Here is a 20,255-nt window from a genome sequence, read left to right as displayed (position 1 = left end):
CCATGAAGTACCCCCCAGTCCTGGCTTGGCCCCCCAGCCTGTTTCCAGGCTTTGTCAAGGGTGGCACAGCAGCTTCCCAGAGCCTTGAGCAGGACAGATGAGCAGTGCTGCCTGTTTCTATTGAGGAAAGCCCTCCAGACAGGGGATTAATTTAATTTCTTGCCCACTATATTATTTTTTTTTAATGCTTTTTTCAACATGAAGAATGTTCCATTTTCTGCCTGGCAAGGAAACCCCCCCAGGAGGCTGGGGAGCTACGTGGGCCCCACCAGAGGGAGGTGACAGCCATTCCCTTTCCAAGTTACATCTGTGCACAGAGTTCCCACTCAGAGGTACAAATTGAAGGCTTTGCTGAGTCCCTTCCACCCTCAACCATTCTGGTTGACAATGCTAAGGACAATGCTAAGAAGAGGTCCCACCCAAAGCAGGAGCAGGGGTGGACACAGGACCTGCACAGGTCATGCCTGACATCCATGTGCTCCAGTCATCTCCTTGCTCAAAAGCAGGGAAGATCTGGAGAGCTGAAGATGTCTGGCAAATATAAAATTATGTCATAGGTTGTAACTTAATAGTTTATTATATCACATAAATCAAGAATGAACATTATCTCCATAAGAGCTAGATGAAAATCATCAATAAATAATAATTAGCTGCTTCCTGGGCCTGCCATCTGGTGAGCTTTGTTCCCCAAGCCAGCAGCTCCTGCCCCTTGCACATCTCCCCAGCAGCTGAAGGATGAAGATAGGCAAGTCTTTCATCTTTGCCAGTCCCTTTGGGAAACATAGATTCCCAGGATGCCAACAGCCACTTCCACCACCCCCCAGCACTTGGCATGGACGGGGCTTCTCTGCCCTTCCTGCTGCTTCCAAGCCCCCAGTTTCTTACACAGCAGGAAGGAGCCAGAAATGACCAAGACCTGCAAGCATCCTGGTCCCAGAGCACATGGCTCCAAGATGACCAGATCCACCCTTCTAACCTGTAAGTGGCTGTCATTAGTATTATTATTTTCATCACATAAATTATCTTTCAGATTAGGTCATATGCATTTTGAGATCCTGTGGTTTCCTAGCAACCCTCTCACTGCTCCACACGCAGACACCCTGTGCCGCCTGCTCTTCCTTTTATAGCCTCTCTGTGCAGGGCTTATATTCAGTAACAGTGATCTCAGGCCTGGCCCTAATGACCTGTAGTCTGTCCCAGCTGTGGGATAAGATGCAGGGGACAACAACCTGCCCCACAGAGGTGTGGGGCAGGGCCAGAGGAACACGGTCCCCAACTCGTCTGCCCTGTCCCGCAGAGCAGAAGCACCGAGCCCTGCAGGGCAGGGGAGGGCAAAAGCAGATCCACACGTGTTGAAAACTGGCAGAATTTGGAAGACACCATCACCCAAATTGTCTGGGTTTCTGACAGCAAAACCCATGGCAGTTCAGAGCAGGGCTCCTGCAAAACACCACAGCAGAGCTGCTGGCTGCCAGGCACTGCCAGGGCTGCACCCGCGGGACACGGGGCGTGCAGAGCTGGGGTCATGTCCTGGTTTGAGCCAGCTCACCTGCTCAGCAGTGCACCTGTGCACACAGGCTTTCACAGAAACACACAAACTGTGGCTTTAGAGCAGTTTCTATTCCAATGTGGGAAACTGTCTGGAGGGCCAAAGCAATTTTAGGCACCAATGTTAATTAACTTTTCTAGATGAGTTAATCAAGATATCTACCAAATGTAATCATGATGGGGGCACAGAGTCAGGCAATGTGACTGTCCTAGCCAGCCTTTTGTGTAGGATTAACCTCTGTCCTGTCCCACTGACACTTTTTAAAATAACAAAGTCTATTCTAAACTACAAAAGCCATGGGGCTTCATTATTTAGAGAGCTAGTGGCCCTGTTTCAAAGAAGAGAAGAGAACAGACCTTAGAAACAAACCATCCCCAGCCCATGTGGAGTACAGCTATTAATATTTGATCCTTGCTAGCCTGGAGGCAAAGGGAATAATGTTCATTACAAGAGGCCAAGACTGAATCCACTTCAACAATTGACTGAAGATGAGGATGAAACTTTTCCTGCTAGAGGTGAGGTGGGTAATTTGGGACACACAGAATTCCTGCATTTCTGGTCCCAGACTGTAGTCTCAGGTTCAGTCTTATTCAAGTCTCAGAGCAACTCAGCACTTTGGGAAAGTCTTCAGAAAAACTGAAGATCCAGTTTCATTTTCTTGGTGTATCCTCAGTCTACACTGTGCAAATACAACTTGTGCCCCTATCACAGGTGAGCAGGTGGGACCCCTCAGCCCTGCTACAGGGTAAGTTCCAGCAGAGACTTCACTCTCATATATTGATCCAGAATCTCAACACAATGACAATGAAATCCAGGAGGAGTGCAGAGAAAAGGTCAATTTTGGGTGTCCCCATTTTGGGATGTCCAAAGACTACCTATTTTTCAGACTGGTCACAGTCTGTGTCACCTAATTAAAGCTGCAAACTAGTATTCTCTACATGTCTTTGCCTGAGAAAGTGTCTGCTTAGGCAGCAGCTCTTAAGGTTTCACAAATCTCTCAAATATTGAGGGCCAAAGTCAGTCTCATGTGCACAGTGGCTGGAATTAATAGTTAATCCACTGCCTGGCCCCACTGCAGATCCTTGCCTCTTGGCTTTACCCTTCCCACAGTGTGTACCCATTAGAACCTCTAATTAGAAAGGAAAATCACGAGTTCCATGTTATTTAAAAGATTATGCAGCATTTTAAAATACAGCACAATGTAATTATTTTTTAATAGCTGCAGCTATTTCATGTATTTACTTTTAATGGTGTTTGAGTCATAAATTAACAGTAGAAAAAGGCAAATCAGCACTTGACAGAGGAGCAGGCAACAACTGAAAAGAAAAACTGAAACACTAGGAACTGTGTGATTAATGATGAAGAGGCTCTTACTGGTCTTTCTTGCTTGCTTTATTCTGGACTGGTGTTTTATCATGTAACTTGTCCACCTGGAGGTGAAGGAGGTCAGGGATAAACAAGAGTTAGAAGAGTTGACCCTCCCTGTTGGTGCAGGGGGATTTCTGCCACTTTGCCAAGAGAAGTGTATTTTGGACAGTCTGTGTCACCAGAGTCAATAATCTCCCCCTGCTGCAGAGGAACAAAACTGGTGCCTTTTCCTACTGCAGGATGAGGAGGAACACAGACTTTTTGATCAGTATTTCCCAGTAAGAACCTATTCCACTGGGCTGGTAAGTGCAGCAACTCCCCAGCCTGCCTCTCAGATCCCCTCCCTCTGCAAGCCCAGCAGCAGCCCCTTGTCCACCTCACCAGCTGCAGCACAAACAGAGCAAGTGACAACACAGATGTCAAAGGACAGAGCTGAAAGATAAAGGGAGCAGTCAACAGCCAAGCCCTTAGAGAGGAGGGGAGCCCTGACACCTGCAGAGCTCCTACACAGGCTGGGCCACTCATGGCCATTTGTGCTCCTGCCCCAGGGGCACGGCCAGGAGAAGTGTCTCCAGTTGCTGTGCATCTTTCTCCCCAGAATCAACATTCACTGCAGCTATTTCATGTATTTACTTTTAATGGTGTTTGAGTCATAAATTAACAGTAGAAAAAGGCAAATCAGCACTTGACAGAGGAGCAGGCAACAACTGAAAAGAAAAACTGAAACACTAGGAACTGTGTGATTAATGATGAAGAGGCTCTTACTGGTCTTTCTTGCTTGCTTTATTCTGGACTGGTGTTTTATCATGTAACTTGTCCACCTGGAGGTGAAGGAGGTCAGGGATAAACAAGAGTTAGAAGAGTTGACCCTCCCTGTTGGTGCAGGGGGATTTCTGCCACTTTGCCAAGAGAAGTGTATTTTGGACAGTCTGTGTCACCAGAGTCAATAATCTCCCCCTGCTGCAGAGGAACAAAACTGGTGCCTTTTCCTACTGCAGGATGAGGAGGAACACAGACTTTTTGATCAGTATTTCCCAGTAAGAACCTATTCCACTGGGCTGGTAAGTGCAGCAACTCCCCAGCCTGCCTCTCAGATCCCCTCCCTCTGCAAGCCCAGCAGCAGCCCCTTGTCCACCTCACCAGCTGCAGCACAAACAGAGCAAGTGACAACACAGATGTCAAAGGACAGAGCTGAAAGATAAAGGGAGCAGTCAACAGCCAAGCCCTTAGAGAGGAGGGGAGCCCTGACACCTGCAGAGCTCCTACACAGGCTGGGCCACTCATGGCCATTTGTGCTCCTGCCCCAGGGGCACGGCCAGGAGAAGTGTCTCCAGTTGCTGTGCATCTTTCTCCCCAGAATCAACATTCACTTTAAAAATGATAAACAAATCTCCGGGAGCCCATTCCTTATCCCTGGAAAGGCTCTTGGTGCTCCTTGGCAGCTGATGTTCTCCAGACACACGTACCCACCCCAGAGCTCTGCTGGATGTTCCCCACACCCCTGTATTGCACCCACAGGCTTTTGCAGGTAGAGGGAGAACCCGCTATTCCCTCCTGCTGCTCTTGCCAGCACAGGACTGACCACTCTGTGTGCCAGGGTGTAACTCCAGCTCCTCTGCCCTCTCCACAGAAAGCCAGGCTGGCCAGGATCCGCGTGGCCAAGACGGGCAGCTCCAACGCCTACCTGCACAGCAAGCGCAACGGGCTCCTCAACGAAGCCCTGGAGCTGACGGTGAGTGCAGAGACCACAGCCCCCTCCTCGCAGGTGAAGCAGCCCCTGCTCCCACTCCTCTCCCCGGGCTCCCTCTCTTTCTCTCCCTATTGCCACTCCAGTCCTCGCTCTCCAGCCCCCCCGGGATGATGTTACCCCAGGCACTGGGAGTGCTGGGACAGCTGGGATCCAGCTGCAGGACTGAAGGGCAGGAAAAAGGCTTCCTTGAGCTGATCTGACCTTCCAGCAACAACCAGGTCCCCTCAGAGCTCTGTGTGATGGAGCTGCTGGAGCTGAGCTGATTTATAGCACCCAGGCTCTGCCCAGACTATAAATACCCTCCGTCTCTCAACATGCAGTTTGTTATTTCCAAGAGTCTCCCTCCACCATGGACTGTCTGATCATGCCCAGCAGGACTGGAAAAATATTCCCTAGCTCCTGTTTCAGGCAGTTTGGTGGGGGGTTTATTTTTAACAGAAAGGCCTCTGGAGGCCAATTCCAGCCTTTCAGGAGAAGAAAAGTTCCAAGTGCGTCAGATTGCTCAGCAGAATCAGTGAAAGCAAGAAAAGGTTATTACATTAAGCCTGATCAACACCAGAGCAGGTATTAGCACATTTCAAGGATTTCATTTCAAATAAATCAGCCTTTCACGCAGATGGGGAGCAAAGAGCAAGATGAAGAATGCTTAATGGAGTCACCAGAGCAGCCTGGCACTTGTTCATGGTTCCTGGCTTGGGCCCTAATCCTTTAAACATCTACTGCTCTCCCTGCACAGATTTTTGTATTTGTGAAATCCAAGCTGAAAAACCTTCTCAGCTCCTGGTGAAAGCTGCTCCCTGGGACCTGAGCCACTGCCACCCAGGTTCAGGGGGTGCAACACAGAGGGAAGTTGTGCAGCACCTTGTTTTGCAAGTAGGATGCTGCTCAGTGCACAGGGAGAGGAATCTGGCCCTTTACACTGAAGAGCTTTTAAACTGGCTCCACAAAAGCCCTTTGCACCCAGCGCAGTTCTGGAAGGTAGGATGCCCAGATCAGTTTCTGTTCTCCCCTCCAAAAAAAGGTTTGATCCTTCTGACTACACCTCTAATATTGTCTCCTGCTCTGCACATGGCAGCAACTCCCAGAAAATCTGTTTCTTGAACCATATGTTGCTGATGAGCAGCTCGAGAAAAGCTTCTTTACCAGAAGCATTAGAGACCAGGAAAACTGGCCCCACCTATTCCAGACCCTTAGCCATGTAAAGGGAAGGCTCAGGACTGGGCTGGAGCTCAGCAGAAATTCTGCTATTTCATTACCCAGGAACATGCAAAAATTTGGCTGCAGAGTTAAAACTTCCTTTTTCAGCCTTAGATTTCTGATTTTTAAAAATGCCAGAAGATCTTAGCAGGGACACTCCTTTTGCACTTGATCTTCCAGCCTGTCATCCCAACAAGAGTCTCCTCACTTCTCTTGTCAACTAAAACTCCCTGCCAAGACCACTCACAGAAGAGCAGCTGACACACCAATGCTTAGGTCCAAAATGCATGAGGTTGTGAGAAATATTTGGCTGAACAGATTAATTTTATGGAACTTGCCCAAAAAGAAGTAGAAGGAGGGTAATTTTGTTGGCTATGAACCTGCTGTAGGTACAGAAAGGAAAACAAAAACATTCTAAAGAGGTTCCAGGTTATTCTATTTTTTTACCCATTAATAACTAAATTTAGACATATAGGAGCATCTGGGGCAGGTCTTCCCAAAGTTTTCTGGATGAAACCTGCTTCTTGGTGGGCTTACAGCTCTAAATGCCAACATGACTCCCCCACAGCCCAGTAAGATCCACAAAACCCACCATGAAAAGCACTGAACATTATGCCCAGTTGTGTTGGTGCTTTGTAAGAAAATATCCCCACCCTAAGGAATTTGCTGCTGAAATGGTCAAAAGCACTGGGAATAGGGAAGGGCAAACTTCCCTCCACCTGTGACATACAGGAATATAATTGAGTAAAACAAGGACCTTTCCCAAGCTGTGTCTGACACCTGCAGCACCCCCAGGATGTGATCTGTGAGCACCTGAGGAGCAGCCTCATCCCTGCCTCCAGAGCTGAGACTTGTCTCTCCATCCACAGGTAGTGGCATCAATTAATTACAGAACCACAGAACATCCTTTGCTGGAAGGATGAACACAGCCAGGCAACATTCATGTCCTTTCCTTTTCTGGCAGGAGAACAAACTATTCCTTAGAGTACCAGGAGTGAGTGACAGCAGAGTCCAGGCAGCCAATTTTTTTAAGCTGCAAAAATATGAAGGAATGTGACTCCTGTAGTTACTATATTAGGCACCAAAATATTAACTACCTACCGTGCATGTCTGTTAGTCAGATGAGTGTCAAACAGCTCCACTGGTCAGGTACACACTTGGTACCTTGCCCAGGACTCACATTAACTTTTAATTGACTTCACATGGTCAGTTTGCCCTCGGGTTAGTTTGTCACCAGCAGTGATCCCAACTGCAGCCACAGCCAGACATCATCACCTCCATCATCACCTCCACCATGAGCAGTCACCCAGCTCTGGGATCACTCTAAACTGTTTTATCTCCCTGCACTCTGACACCTTGGGGGTTTACCCAAGGAAAAACACTGCCCCAGAACCCACCCTGGCCCTGGCTCTGCACCCAAACTCATACACTGAGAAATAAGGACAATTCAAGATTTCAGAACATGTGCCAGAAGGTCCTTTCATTAGCACCAGCATGAACACTGACACCATCTTTCAAGGGAACAGCTTGTCTCCAGCCTGGAGCCAGAATCAAAGAGGAGGATTTATCCAAGGACAGCAGCAGGAAGGAGCTCTGCTCCTAGCAAGGATGCAGACTCCTGCTTCACAAACACATGGATTTGTGGCAGTTTCAATTTGCCATCTAGACATGAAGTACTCAGACATTTTTTCTTCTCATTTAGAGATTTTTAGTGGGTTTTATGTCAAAAGTGCTCAGGGGATGGTGAGCTTCTTCCCAGCCTATGTATCCTCTTAGTGTTAATCTCTTTGTACAGCCAGCTGAAATTCCCTTTTAGCTAAAATGCTGGGAAGTGTGTATCCTGGGAACAGCAGGCTGGGAGGTCTTGTGCCTTTTCACAAGCAGAAGCTGCTTAGCAAAGTGTTGCAGCTGCTCCCCTGGGAAGGGACAATCTAACCCTGAGCCCCTTCATCTCCAGCCTCCAGCTTTGCCTGCTGAGGCACTAAGTACAAGAGGTAAAGGGGAAGTATTTTGGATTTCAGAACTGACCCTGCAGTGGGTTTCATTCTCCCTCCAAGCAACCAGCAGCTCAGTGAATGTCTCCCAAGAACAACCTGAGTGGCAGCTGGCATCAAAGCCTTGCAAAAATGGCATCCCAGCTCCAAAACCAAACTCTCCTCCTTTATGGGTATCCATTCCTCAGCAGCACTATCAAAGTGCCAAACACTGTGTGATGCTGGCACTCCCAGTGTCCCAGGGCAGCAGCTCCCCCAGATCTCATTCTCCATTCCCTGATGGAGAATAGGATGCTCTCAGTGGTTTCATAGTCTTTGTTTCTGGAAACACTGAGCTGGCTGAAGACAAGGTGCAAGTCCTGCCCACTGGTGGTGAATCCTGGTCAGATTCATTCCCATCAGTGGCCAGCCTAGCACTGGGTGGAAAGCAAGGGGAGAGTTTTGCTGCCAACATGAACATTGGCTGAGTTCTTCTGCCAGAGGTGTGGAAGCTCTGTCTTTACTTTCAGATTCCACTTAGATCTGCTCTCAAACAAATCCTTATAAAAATGATACTGTTTGCTGTACATGCTCTTTCTCATTTTCCAGGAGTTTGAGTGGTTTTAGTGCAGCATCATAGTTGCTTTAGGGCTTGCAAGGACCTCCATGGGAGCTACTCCAGCACAGATTCAGCAGAGCCAGTCACCTCAGCAGGCTACGAGCAGGACCTGCAGGGTGGGGGAGCTCACCAGGGGACTGCTCAGAAGAAGAAAAAAAAAAAAAAATTAAAAAAAATCAGTTCCATTTAAGACCATTTCTAAAAATACTTCTGGGAATGCTCCATCTTGAAAACAACAGCAACAAAACAATCCACAACCTGCCTAAGATACTGTACATGGAATTAATAGATTCCTATGGGAACGTCAGTCAGCTTCCTTAAGGTACCAGCTCAGCTCTGTTTTGGCATCTGCCAGAGCCAGAGCTCATCCCTCACTCAAGGCTCACAGAGCCATCCCGGGAAAGGCATCCAGAGCACACATGTGCAGTGAATCACTGGGACACATGAGGGTATTTAAAAGCAATGCTTTAAGCATGGTTGAATTTAACCCCCTTGAGAGCAACAGGCAGTGTCTTGGTGCTCCTGCCAAGCCCCCCTGCTCCAGCTCCCAGCCACCTCTTCTCTCTCTTGAACAGTTAGAAACTGCTGCTTCACGTCCAAGCAGAGACACAAGGCACACACATCAATGTATAGCTCTGAGGTTCAGGCAGTGCAGCAGCCACCAGGCACTCCTCCCTGAGGGAGCTCAGGGAAACATCTCACCACACCAAATTGCCATTTTAACACCTGTCATCAAAGACACACACAGATTAATGTGTCAGGAAATCACAGCGAATTTCAAGACCAGAAGCTTAAGTAGTAGGAAGAGAATATCCTTAGGAGCCCAGCTGTACAGGTTCTGCTGTGCAACAAGCCAAGTGGGGACTCTGCCAGCAGCTTGCCCTGCTCTGGGCTCGTGCTGGGTGATGCACATGGGGCTGTTGGGCATTGTGTTCCCAACACACACATCCCAGCAAGCCACCCTGCTGGGGGAAAGCCACAAGCCAGGAAAAACTACTGAAGACAGGACCTTCCTTCTCCTAGGGAACTGCTGCCACGTGTCACAGGAGCACAGACCCTTTGCCACTGCTGCTTCATTTGCCAAATGCTTGAGCAGGATAATTTATATATAAGAATTCTCACAGAAATAGTGCCTGCCTGTTCCTCCCTTATGTCCCTGCCTTTCCAAGAGGGCTTTGCCTCAGGAGGAGTTACAGACCTTCAGTTTGCACCAAACCCAGTCCTTAGGACCTGCTACCATCTCCCCACCAACAACCACCCCCACTGACCAGAGAAGGAACAGCCCCCTCTTGATACACCACAGGAACAAAGCACAGGAAACAATTGCAGGGTAGATCTATTGGCACCCAAAGGTCATGTCAAGCTTAAAACTCTTAACCTTCTTCTGGAAAATAAGCCAGCACATTTCTTTTTTTCTTACCTTCTGGCTCGGGTACCTGGAGATCACCCTTCAATAGTGTTTCTCACCCTCCCTCCACAGCTACAAAATGGCTGGAAACACCCTGGGATTGAATCAAACCTGTGCTTCTCACCTGAGCTCACAAGCCAAATCATTAAGGGAAACAATGAGGGCACCTAACAGGAGTCCTGAGGAGCAGCTGGGAGCACTGCCTGGGCTGCCTTTGCCTCTGGCCCCTGGTGCTGGAAGCTCTGCCTGTTTGCTTGGGTTTACACCTGGTTTTGTTTCTTCTCTCCCCTTTTCTGGTTCCATAGGGATCCACTGAAGATGAACAGCATGTGACTAAAGGCACCTCCTTAATTGAAAGCCAACATCACCACCTGCTGCACTGCCTGGAAAAAACAACCGTAAGTAGCAACACAAACCTGCTCTGCTGGGGTGGACCTGCCCTGGTGCTCAGACACCCAGAGCCCCTGCTTGTGCTGTTAGTGAGCAGGGGATTGTGCTGGATGGGAGGAGGTGGCTGCGGGGCTGGCAAACCGGGCTCAGGGCTCCAGGACAAAAAACCATCTTTAGCCCAACTCCCTTCACGTGCCTAAGGGCTGCACAGACATTTCCTCAGGCCAGTTGTGGTTCCAAGAGCAGGGAATTTACCTCAGAGCCAGCCAGTTTCTGAAACATGGCTCTTCTGTCCGTGCCAGGGTGCTGGAGTGAGAATTTTCTTTCTGATGCAGTGATTCTGCCTGCAGAAGCCTCCAGCAACATTTCAGATACTTATTTGATACACGAGTTTTACTTCCAGGTTTACATAAAAGGTTCTGCAGTAAAGGAACAAGTTACCTAAAATATGATTCATTCTGGAAAGAATGGAGAGGGTTTAACACTTGAAATATTTGTGCCTTTTTCTATCTGCATCCATCTTCAAATGTACGTTTGATTTCTGATTTGCAAGAGCTTTCTTTTAGATAAATCACCCCCATCTCCCTAGTTTGGCTTATGCTGGAATAACAGCACTTAGGCCTCAGCAGAACACTGGGAGAAGGTGACTGGTTCCCTGGTGACCTGCTGAGTCCAGCTGCTCTGTCACAAGGAGCTGTCAAGGTCACCAAATGGATTCTTCCTATATCAGTCACCACCACATTTATTTTATAAGATTCATCTTGCCTTTGTTTCTAGCAGTTTTGCATGTTATGTAACAAGCAGGGATTTCACAACTTGGCCCTTCAGAACTTGATGCTTAAGTTTCACTACAACATGTATTTGTGAAGAAAACTTTCCACTGGAAACTGGAGCAAAGCTGAGGGGCAGCCCAGCCCCTTTGTAAAGGCTGATGGAAATCCTGAGTGCTGCCCAGGGCAGGTAGGCACCTCTGGGAGCTGCCTGGGCTGCCCGGGGCTCCTTAGGCTGCTGGAATGGATGTGGGCAAAGCCTGTGCCACTTGTGGCTGCACTGATGCCCCAGCAGCAGAGCCAGGCTGCCCCCAGCACACCAGCCTGCCCAGCCTGTGGGTCTCTGAGTCTTCTGGCTGAGAACCCTGCCTGTTCCTTATGGCAAAGAGCAGCACTGAGGGTGATACTTGGAGTTTTTATTAAAACCTAGAGAGTCTGCACAACATTTAATGTGTCTTCCCCTGTGTTTTTCAGCCAGTTATCACCATGATGTGGCATTGAATCATGTAGCAAGTTTGGATTCTGGTCTCAAATTATCAATCAAAATAGTTCAATCAGTTTGTGTGGAACTTCTGTAGAGTTCACACAGTTATTAAAACATCACACAACAGTTCTCCCAAAAATGTAAATCTCAGTGAAAGAATTTTTAAATACTCAAGGGTCATTCTGTGACCAGGTTGCAAGAATGGACTGAGGAATGTACCATGGTTACAAACTTGTTTCAATGGGCAATTCACCCTTCCTGAAGACAGGCAGGAGGAGTCTGAAAGTACATTTACTGACACGGTAGCTGTGGCTGTCACTGGCACACAGCCTTGCAGCTGAAGGGCTGTGAATGGCTCACAGATCTGGTGTCAGATGACAAAGTGACCCTCAAGTACCTGTAGCTGCCACAACAGAGGTTGCTTTGTCACATTAACAAAACAGATGGAGTTTGTTCAAACCGAAGGAGTTTTTTTCAGCTCCTTCCAGCTCCCCAGTGGAGGATGGACATTCACATGCCACGTTTTCTCCTGGTGCTGAGTGCATCAATCCAGTCCTTCAACCCAAACCTTTCTCCTGTGTTCCCACAGAACATGGTCAGGCCCCAGCTCCAGTGGGGAGCCCCTGGCCATGCAATTCCAACTATTGCTTCTGAATCAGCAGCTGGAACTTTGTTTTCCTTTGCCTTCAGCTCTCATAAGCTCGAAGTAATAAAGTTACCAGGTTTGTTCCATTTCCAAGATCATAACTTTAAAAAAATGAGAAGGAAGGAACAAAGGAGTTTGATTCAGACAAGGTTTGGTGAAGAGAAGGTCCAGTTGCCCATTCAAACCTGAGCCAGCCAGCTGGAATGCTGAGGCAAGGGATGCAGTGCTGGGACTGATCTTCTGGATGCCAGGATGGACAATCAATTGTGTTTTTATCTTTTGTTGGCATGTTGTCCCGTAGGGATTGTCCTATCTTGTGGATGATCCCCTGTTATCTGTACGAACTTCCACCATCAAGGTATTTCCTCTTTAATTCAATCTGTTCTCTCTATGGTCTCTGTGCCGTGTCTGGACCCTGTTGCTTCCTTTCCTGTTCCTGGTCTTGTCTGCGGGAGCTTGTGCACGTGGCTCTTCCTGGCTGTGCAGTGCTCTTGTTTCCTGTGAGGTTGTTGGTTGTTCCAGTGACAGCTGGTGGCTACTTTCACCCTGGCTGCTTTTGTTTCCCATCCTTTCTGATGCTGATAGGGGCTGGATAAAGTGTGTTTCTATCCACATTCATGCACACACACTAGAGCTCTTTCTTTCAGGATTTCTTATTCCTTAGCACAGAAACTCTCCACAAATGCAGCTTGCTGAATTTCCTTTCCCTCTGCACTTCCAGCTCTCACCTGCCCCCTTGATTTCCACTCAGCCAACAGCACCCAGAGAGCTGCAGGTTTGCTTTGCACCCCAGGGCCGACACAAACGCCCTGCAGCTCAGCTGCATGTCCAGACAGTGACCAAGGTCCCCAGATCTTCTCTTGGGTTTCATAATCAGGTGGTATTGCAGATGTTTCGAAGCCACTTCTGGAATCCAGACACACAAATGAAAGGAAGTTCAAACACAACATATGAAGCACCTCAGAGTACAGAGCAGGGCAGCACGGAGGGGCTGCCCTGCCTTCCCCACTGCAGCTGCCTCCCTGTGCCCCCCTGGTGCAGGGGAGCAAGGTCTTCTCTCGGTTGCAGTGAGTGGAAGGGCAGAGTCATTTGAAGATCTGCCTGGTGCAAACACTCTCAGGCAGAGAGCAGCTCAGACAGACAAGGAGCTGGCACGTCCCGCCAGCCTCGCCAAGAGGTGCTGCCGGTGCCGCCAGTAACGCTGCTGTTCTGTCCCCTGCCAGAACCACGAGTTCATAGACGAGCAGCTCTTTGAGCAGAACTGCATGGAGAGCTCGATGCAGAACTACCCTTCCTCTCGGAGCCCGTCCCTGTCCAGCCAGCACGGGCGGTTTCATAATCAGGTGGTATTGCAGATGTTTCGAAGCCACTTCTGGAATCCAGACACACAAATGAAAGGAAGTTCAAACACAACATATGAAGCACCTCAGAGTACAGAGCAGGGCAGCACGGAGGGGCTGCCCTGCCTTCCCCACTGCAGCTGCCTCCCTGTGCCCCCCTGGTGCAGGGGAGCAAGGTCTTCTCTCGGTTGCAGTGAGTGGAAGGGCAGAGTCATTTGAAGATCTGCCTGGTGCAAACACTCTCAGGCAGAGAGCAGCTCAGACAGACAAGGAGCTGGCACGTCCCGCCAGCCTCGCCAAGAGGTGCTGCCGGTGCCGCCAGTAACGCTGCTGTTCTGTCCCCTGCCAGAACCACGAGTTCATAGACGAGCAGCTCTTTGAGCAGAACTGCATGGAGAGCTCGATGCAGAACTACCCTTCCTCTCGGAGCCCGTCCCTGTCCAGCCAGCACGGGCTGGGCAGCTCCGGCTGCTCCCGGCGCAGCAAGAGGAGCCACCTGCCCAACGCCAGCGTGGCCGCCACGCGCCTGCGCAGCCTGCAGGAGCTCAGCACCATCCACGTGCCCTGCAGCCAGCAGCCCTCCCTCACCACCAGGTACAGTAAGTAGGCCCTGGAGAGGGCTGACCCACTGGATGCTCCCTCAGGTCGGGTCTCCAGCCAGGGAGGGGGGATCTAGTGCTGGGAGTGTGTTGGTTTCCTTCCTTCCAAGGGGTCTCCTACCTGCTCCGGGAAGAACCAGGTCAAAGCTTCCTCCTAGTGCAGCTCTTCCCTGGCCAATCTGGACACAGCAGAGTGAATTCCAGCTGGAACCTGCCTCTGAAGTGCTAATCACACGGGCAGGAGCCAGCAGTTCCCAGCTGTGAGCCACTCACCAAAGCTGGCACAGCTGAGCTCCCAGAGAGCCCGGGGCTCCAGAGCCCTTCCTGGGCAAAAGCAGCTCATCAGTGGCTGGGAGCAGGAGCTGCTGCAGAGCTGCACAGACATGGCCCACCAGGGACACTCACATCACTGATTTTCGTTGTCCCAAAGTCTAAATTGCAACTGTGAGCATCGAGCACCACTGGGAAACAAAGGAGGAGGAATGTCCTGGTGTCTGAGGAGCTCTCACCTCAAAAGGCATCAGTGACACAGGGGAAGAAGAGTCTCAATGGAAAAATCTCAAAACTTTCATTTTACCCATAACTTACTGAAAAAATAATTTCTCCACCATATATTTCTTGCAAATATCCAATTACTCTCTAAATACCCCTCAGCCCATTAAGCTTCTTGTGCACTGGGCTGCTCCTGAACTTCCCATTCTTCTCCCCACCCCTATCAAAGGGATCTAGGAATGAAACAAAGCGCAGCAGCAGTCGCTGTGGGCCAGGGGGAAGTCAGAAGGGCCTTTCAGAGGATGAATTATGAATGGATAAGCACAAAACCAGTCTCTGACTATTGCAATTTCAAGATGACAAGAGTATAAAGCAGCACCTGAAGCAGCAATTCAGGGGAATGTCAACTATTCTGCCTATTGCAGTGGGTGCTACATCAGATGCCAGTGATATTTTAAATGTCAACAGTTTGTTACTTCACTCTCTTACCAAAATGTGTAAGAATTAAGTAAAAAAAGCTTTTAAGTTGTTTTTCCCGTGGAACACAACTAACTGGGCATACTGGTTACCACTGGCAGAACCCCCCAGTCCCTCAGACTGCCCCCCTCTCAGCTCCTGGCTGAGGCAGGGGGAGCAGAACAGGTTCTGCCTCACAAAGTGTTCTTGGGAAGCTTGAGCGACCAAGAAACATCCTCTGGGTGAGTCACTGGGAGAACAGCAGCAATAGGTTTCCAACTGGGAGCCTTACGTTTCCAAAGGACAGGCCTTGTGTTTAAAATGAACACGTTGGGCTGGTAATAGCAGAGCCCTGTAGCTGTGCAGGTGCACAGAAATGAACCTGCCACTTTCCCTCTGCAGTTAAACGTAGGCTGCAGTTGGTGCAGATCTGACAGGGATGCTCCCAGCTGCCAGACCCTGCAACTGCTGCAGAGAGGTGACAAAAATAGAAAAGATCAAGGGACAGTGAATCTGAAAGATGCATTTGAAATGCAAGGAAGACAACATCTCTTTCTCAGGAAGAACTACCTGTGCTCTGAAAGATGCACTCACTGCACAGGATGGTGCATTAAGATGCTCCCTTAATTAAACTAGAATGATGCACAAATGAAATGGAAACGTTAGAACAATTTGCCCTGTGAAAAGCTGTACCCTAATTTGTGTAATCTGGGGAGAAATAAATGATACCTTGCAGAAATGGGGGAACATTGAGGTGGAGCCTTCTGAATATTTCAGTGCCCGTAGTTGAGAGGAAGAAGACACTGATGGAGCAGCTCCTGCTCCTCCTGCTGCCTGCTTGGTGCTCTTTCTTTTTAAGGAAAAAAAAAAAGCCAAACACTAAACTTGTTTTCTAGTCGTTCCAGTCTCAACATGAAATCAGATGATGGGCTGAGACCGAACTGCAAAGCTGCCCAGATAACAACAGCCATCATCAGCATCCCCACGCCCCCCGCGCTCACCCCCGAGGGCGAGAGCCGCCCGCCCCCCAGCCCCAGCCACGCCAGCATCCCCACCACCACGAGCAACATCGTCAAGGTCTCTGCCTTGTAAAGACGTCTCATGCACAGAAGGAGGCTGGAAGACCAGTGCCCCCCTCTCCCTCCACACCTCCATGCTCCTTTCTTGCTGCAAATCGTGCCTGGATGGACCAACCTGACGTTTCGCCATCGCTCAGCGACGGGCCCGACGGGGCAGCTTCTCTTCAGGCTCACACCCCAGCTGTGGACTGAGGACGGGTTGGGAAAGGGAGGACGAGGCTGGTTAAAGGAAAAAAACTGCACGGAGAGCGTGTTGTGCCAGGGTAGAGGGCAAAAAGTCCCCCATGGAGGCCAGAGGGGAGGAAGCCCCGTGGCAAGGAGGCCCGCGGGAGCGGAGCTCTAACACTGTGTATCGCAGCACCTTGCAAAGGTTCTCAGTGGATAATATTTATTCATGAGGAAATGACTGAAAAGGTGAAAAACTATGGATTTTGTGAATTTTTTTTTCTTCATGGAGCAGAACCTTTAGACCAACCAAAATTTCACTTTTTTTTTTGTTTGTTTGTTTGTTTGTTTGGGTTTTTTTTCTTTTATAGGAAAAGATTTAGACAAAGGAGCCACCTGTCCCAGAGCCCCTGCCCAGCCTGTGCCCTGTGTGCAGCAGCCCGGGCACAGCAGCACTGCCTGCCAGGGAGCAGAGCCTGCTGCCAGCCCTGGGGCACAGCTGGGGCACACGAGCACGTGTCAGCACACAGGTGTGCACACACACACACACTGTTCCCCCTGGATGGCACTCTTTATTTAGCCAATTTTGTATCCGCCTTTTAAGTCAATACAGTGCGATTGCAAACAGTGTTTGTCTGCTAATTATTGTCTGTGAAAACATATTTGTGGAAAAAAAAAGAAAAAAAAAAGAAAAAGACAGGCTATAGTAGAGTTTTAGTCCCACCTGGGTATCTGCTTTCTATTTTTGTTATCACTTACCTGTAAGTGTGACTAGACTACCAGTTCTGTATTTTTAAAAAGAACAAACAAGGTAGGACTGTTTTTTAATACTGTGCACACAAATGGCAAAGGATGAGAAAGCACTGAGCTTGGCTGCATCAAGTGTTCAGAGTCTGATGGAGGTTCCTCTAACGTATGCCCATGCTTTTTCAGTTTTGTTTTCTAGATACCAATCTCTTTGCTAGCACTGGACATACAACCCACTGTAAATAGTAGCCCAGTAACGTCTGGATCTATACTTGATAATAACTAACCCCAGAGCCAAATATCTTGCATGGACAGAGGGGTATTTGGCCTTTTCCCAGTCCTTGTCTCATCAATGGCTTCTGGGTTGCACTGATTTCAGGGGCAGAACAGGGCAGCAAGTTCCTTTCTAGCCCCAGCCCAGGATCTCCAACGTGCATCCACCTGAGAAGGGGGAGCAGTTCTGCAGTTTGGAAAACATTTGATCAAGTCTGGCACAGACAGCAGCTTCTTTTTGCAGCTCTACCCCCAGTCTGGGAAAAGTCACACCTTTCTAGTCAACCAAAACCTGAACTAACACTGTGGTTACTACCAAGAAGCTGATACTGCTGACTGAGCTGTGGTCAGTCCTAGCACCTCTTTCTAGGAATGATTTAAGGAAATAAGTGGCTCTGAAACATGACTGATTTATTTTTTTTTCTCCCTAAGAAGAGTAACGTTTTTTCTTCCATTCTGCCTTTCTCAGGCCCCCTTTTCACACCAGGTGTGATCCATGAAGGGCAAAGTGAGGAGCAATGTCACCCACCTCTTCACTTGTCACCCCCTGGCCAGTTGCTGCCGTCCTGCACAGCAGCCTGGAGCCCTGAACCCCCCCAGGACGGGTGATGCTCCCAGTCCCCAGCAGCTTGGAGAGAACAAAGACACCTCAGGTGTCCTGTTCCTGGGCAGGGAGTTCACCAACACCAGAGTTCAGAGCTGCTCTCAGCATGTTTGAAGCTGATTCAGCAAACTGATAACTTTTTTTTTTAACATCTGTCCCAGTCTATCCTGATGTGCTGTTTATATACACATATACACATATATAAATAATAGACACATACATGTACAGATAGATAACTAGACCTACATGCTGACTGAAATGTATTAGCTAGCAGTCTGCTTTGTTACCCTCCTAACCTGCTAGTTACAGTGTGGACTCAGAGGGCTGAGGCATTAACTCAGCAGCTTCCTTAGACACCTCCAAAGCTCTAGGAATATTAGGGCTCAGCCTTCAGTAGTGGCACCAGCTTATAGTCAATTACTCCAGTGCTGCAACACCTTACCCAAAAACTATGTTTAGTCCTGTTTTAAATTATTAAAAAGCTCTGCCTTTGCTGCTTCCTGTAGGAGGTTGTGCTGCAGTTAATCTTACCATGATCGAGTTTTTCTTGATGTGTTCATTTAATCTTTCCTTTGTTTTCACTTCATTATTTGTCATCATCTGCTCCCCACCTGAACACCCCCAGAGACCAGAGGCCTTGCTCCCCTCCACTTTGCACCCTGCAGCCCCACGGGAGGCCACACACTGCCCTGCTGACCAGGAAAGGGTGGCCAAGAGTCAGGGACTCTCCGTGGGCTCTGGGTCCTGCCTTTCTTGTTCCCCATTTGCTGTGGGGTGGTAAACAAGCCACTTCATCTCTGCACCCAGTTCTCTGTGAATAGCAGTCCTGGCAGCCCGTGGCTGAAAGCACTATTGGTGTTCAGTTGCTGCCAAATCAAAATGCTTCTTGGGGAAAAAAAACCCCAAATTACATTTTTAAGAGGCAAAAACTAGTGAAGAGAAAAGCCAGTCCTTGGGGTTTCTGGCTGGGTGCTTGAGCTCAGATTGTCAGGGCAGCCCCAGCCTTCTCTCCACAGAAGGGGATCCTTGTTACCCTTGCTCAAGACCAGCTCCTTGCCTCTCCTGCCTCACCTGGGCAGGTGCTGCCCCCTCCAGCACCTCCACACGGGCAGTGGGCAAAGACAAAACTAAGCAAGTCTGAGCCAAGAACAACAGGGCAGAAAATATTTTTCACGGGAACATTAGCTCCCTTTATTCACTGATGTGAAGCAGATTGAGAAATGCTTCCAAAAGCTCCTGACTCTGTGCGTGCACAAAACCTGCCTGGGCTGCCCAGCCCAGCTCCATCCCCGTGCTGGGAGCCTGAGGCCCCTGGAACAGCACAGACCTCAGGGCAGGGGCTGCTGGGGCACAACGTGGCACCAGATGAAGGCAGGGAAGGAGGGAAGGGCTGGTTGGCCAGGCTGGATGGGGGCCCTGAGCAACCTGGGCTAGTGGGAGGTGTCCCTGCCCGTGCAGGAAGGTTGGAAAGAGATGATCTTTGAGGTCCCTTCCAACCCAACCCATCCCATCCCATGGTTGGCACAGAGGAGCACAGGAACTGCACTATAGACACTTATTCCTACAGCAAAGGGAGGCAATCAGCTTTACTGAACTGCAAGGCTCTTTGTAACCTTTAAAAAGCAACTGACAAACCATTGCTGAGATAAGGGCAAGGCAATCCTGGACATTCCTCAGCCAGAACAGGAGGATTTGGACCAGTGACTCCAGTGGTGCCCAGCACTGCCCTGTCTCACCAGCACCTCTCCCTGCCCACTGCCACACACCCACACTGAGGAAAAACCAGCACATCCCCCTGCAATCCCAGTCATTCCTGATGGAAAGAGGCTTCCCCAGGCATGGGCTGCCTCCAGGAGGGAAAATACCAGGAACACGGGTGGGTTCCAGTGCCAACACCTCTCTGAAAGGCAGGGGGTGCAAACCAGCCTGATCAGCAAGAGTCTCCAACAGAGTGTCCGTAGGATGTGGGCAGTTCATTCCAAAAGCCTCCCTCCCCTCCCACTAATTCCTTGTGACTTTTTATAGTTTTAGAAAAAAAGATAAAACCAGATTGTTTTTACAAAGAAGCAAAAGGAAGGGGATTATTTTTTCAGTCTTTTGTAAAGCAATATTAAAAATCCCAAAGGAGCAACACCTTTTTCTGAGCATTTTTGTTTCCTTTCTGGAGCCTTTTCAGATGGAAAAATACTTTCACAGGTTTTAAGCAGATCCTATTAATAGATGTGCTCTCCTCTCACCTGGCACTGGGCTGCTAATGGAAGGAATCACACCCAACTGGCAAGGAATGGTGAGAAATGCCTTTCACACTGAGGCTTTGACTTCCATCTACTTTAAAATCCACCTTTT

General features: G+C 49.1%; 1 protein-coding gene across 2 annotated transcripts in view; it reads left to right on the top strand.

The window, feature by feature from the left end:
- Positions 1 to 16,133, top strand: part of KCND3 (potassium voltage-gated channel, Shal-related subfamily, member 3) — a 98,182-nt gene extending 82,049 nt beyond the window's left edge. Inside the window, exons 3-7 of one of the 2 annotated variants that reach the window (XM_010001811.1) lie at positions 4,548 to 4,649; positions 10,170 to 10,262; positions 12,456 to 12,512; positions 13,844 to 14,088; positions 15,938 to 16,133. In XM_010001811.1, the coding sequence (XP_010000113.1) occupies positions 4,548 to 4,649; positions 10,170 to 10,262; positions 12,456 to 12,512; positions 13,844 to 14,088; positions 15,938 to 16,133 (693 nt within the window). The remainder of the gene's footprint in view (positions 1 to 4,547; positions 4,650 to 10,169; positions 10,263 to 12,455; positions 12,513 to 13,843; positions 14,089 to 15,937) is intronic. The other variant, XM_010001820.1, reaches the window with a different exon arrangement.
- Positions 16,134 to 20,255: the final 4,122 nt, after the last annotated feature.

Source organism: Chaetura pelagica, unplaced genomic scaffold, assembly GCF_000747805.2.
Source record: "Chaetura pelagica isolate M959 unplaced genomic scaffold, ChaPel_1.0 scaffold181, whole genome shotgun sequence".
NCBI lineage: Eukaryota > Metazoa > Chordata > Aves > Apodiformes > Apodidae > Chaetura > Chaetura pelagica.
The sequence above is the reverse complement of the archived record's forward strand: the minus strand, read 5'-3'. Positions and strand labels throughout refer to the sequence as shown.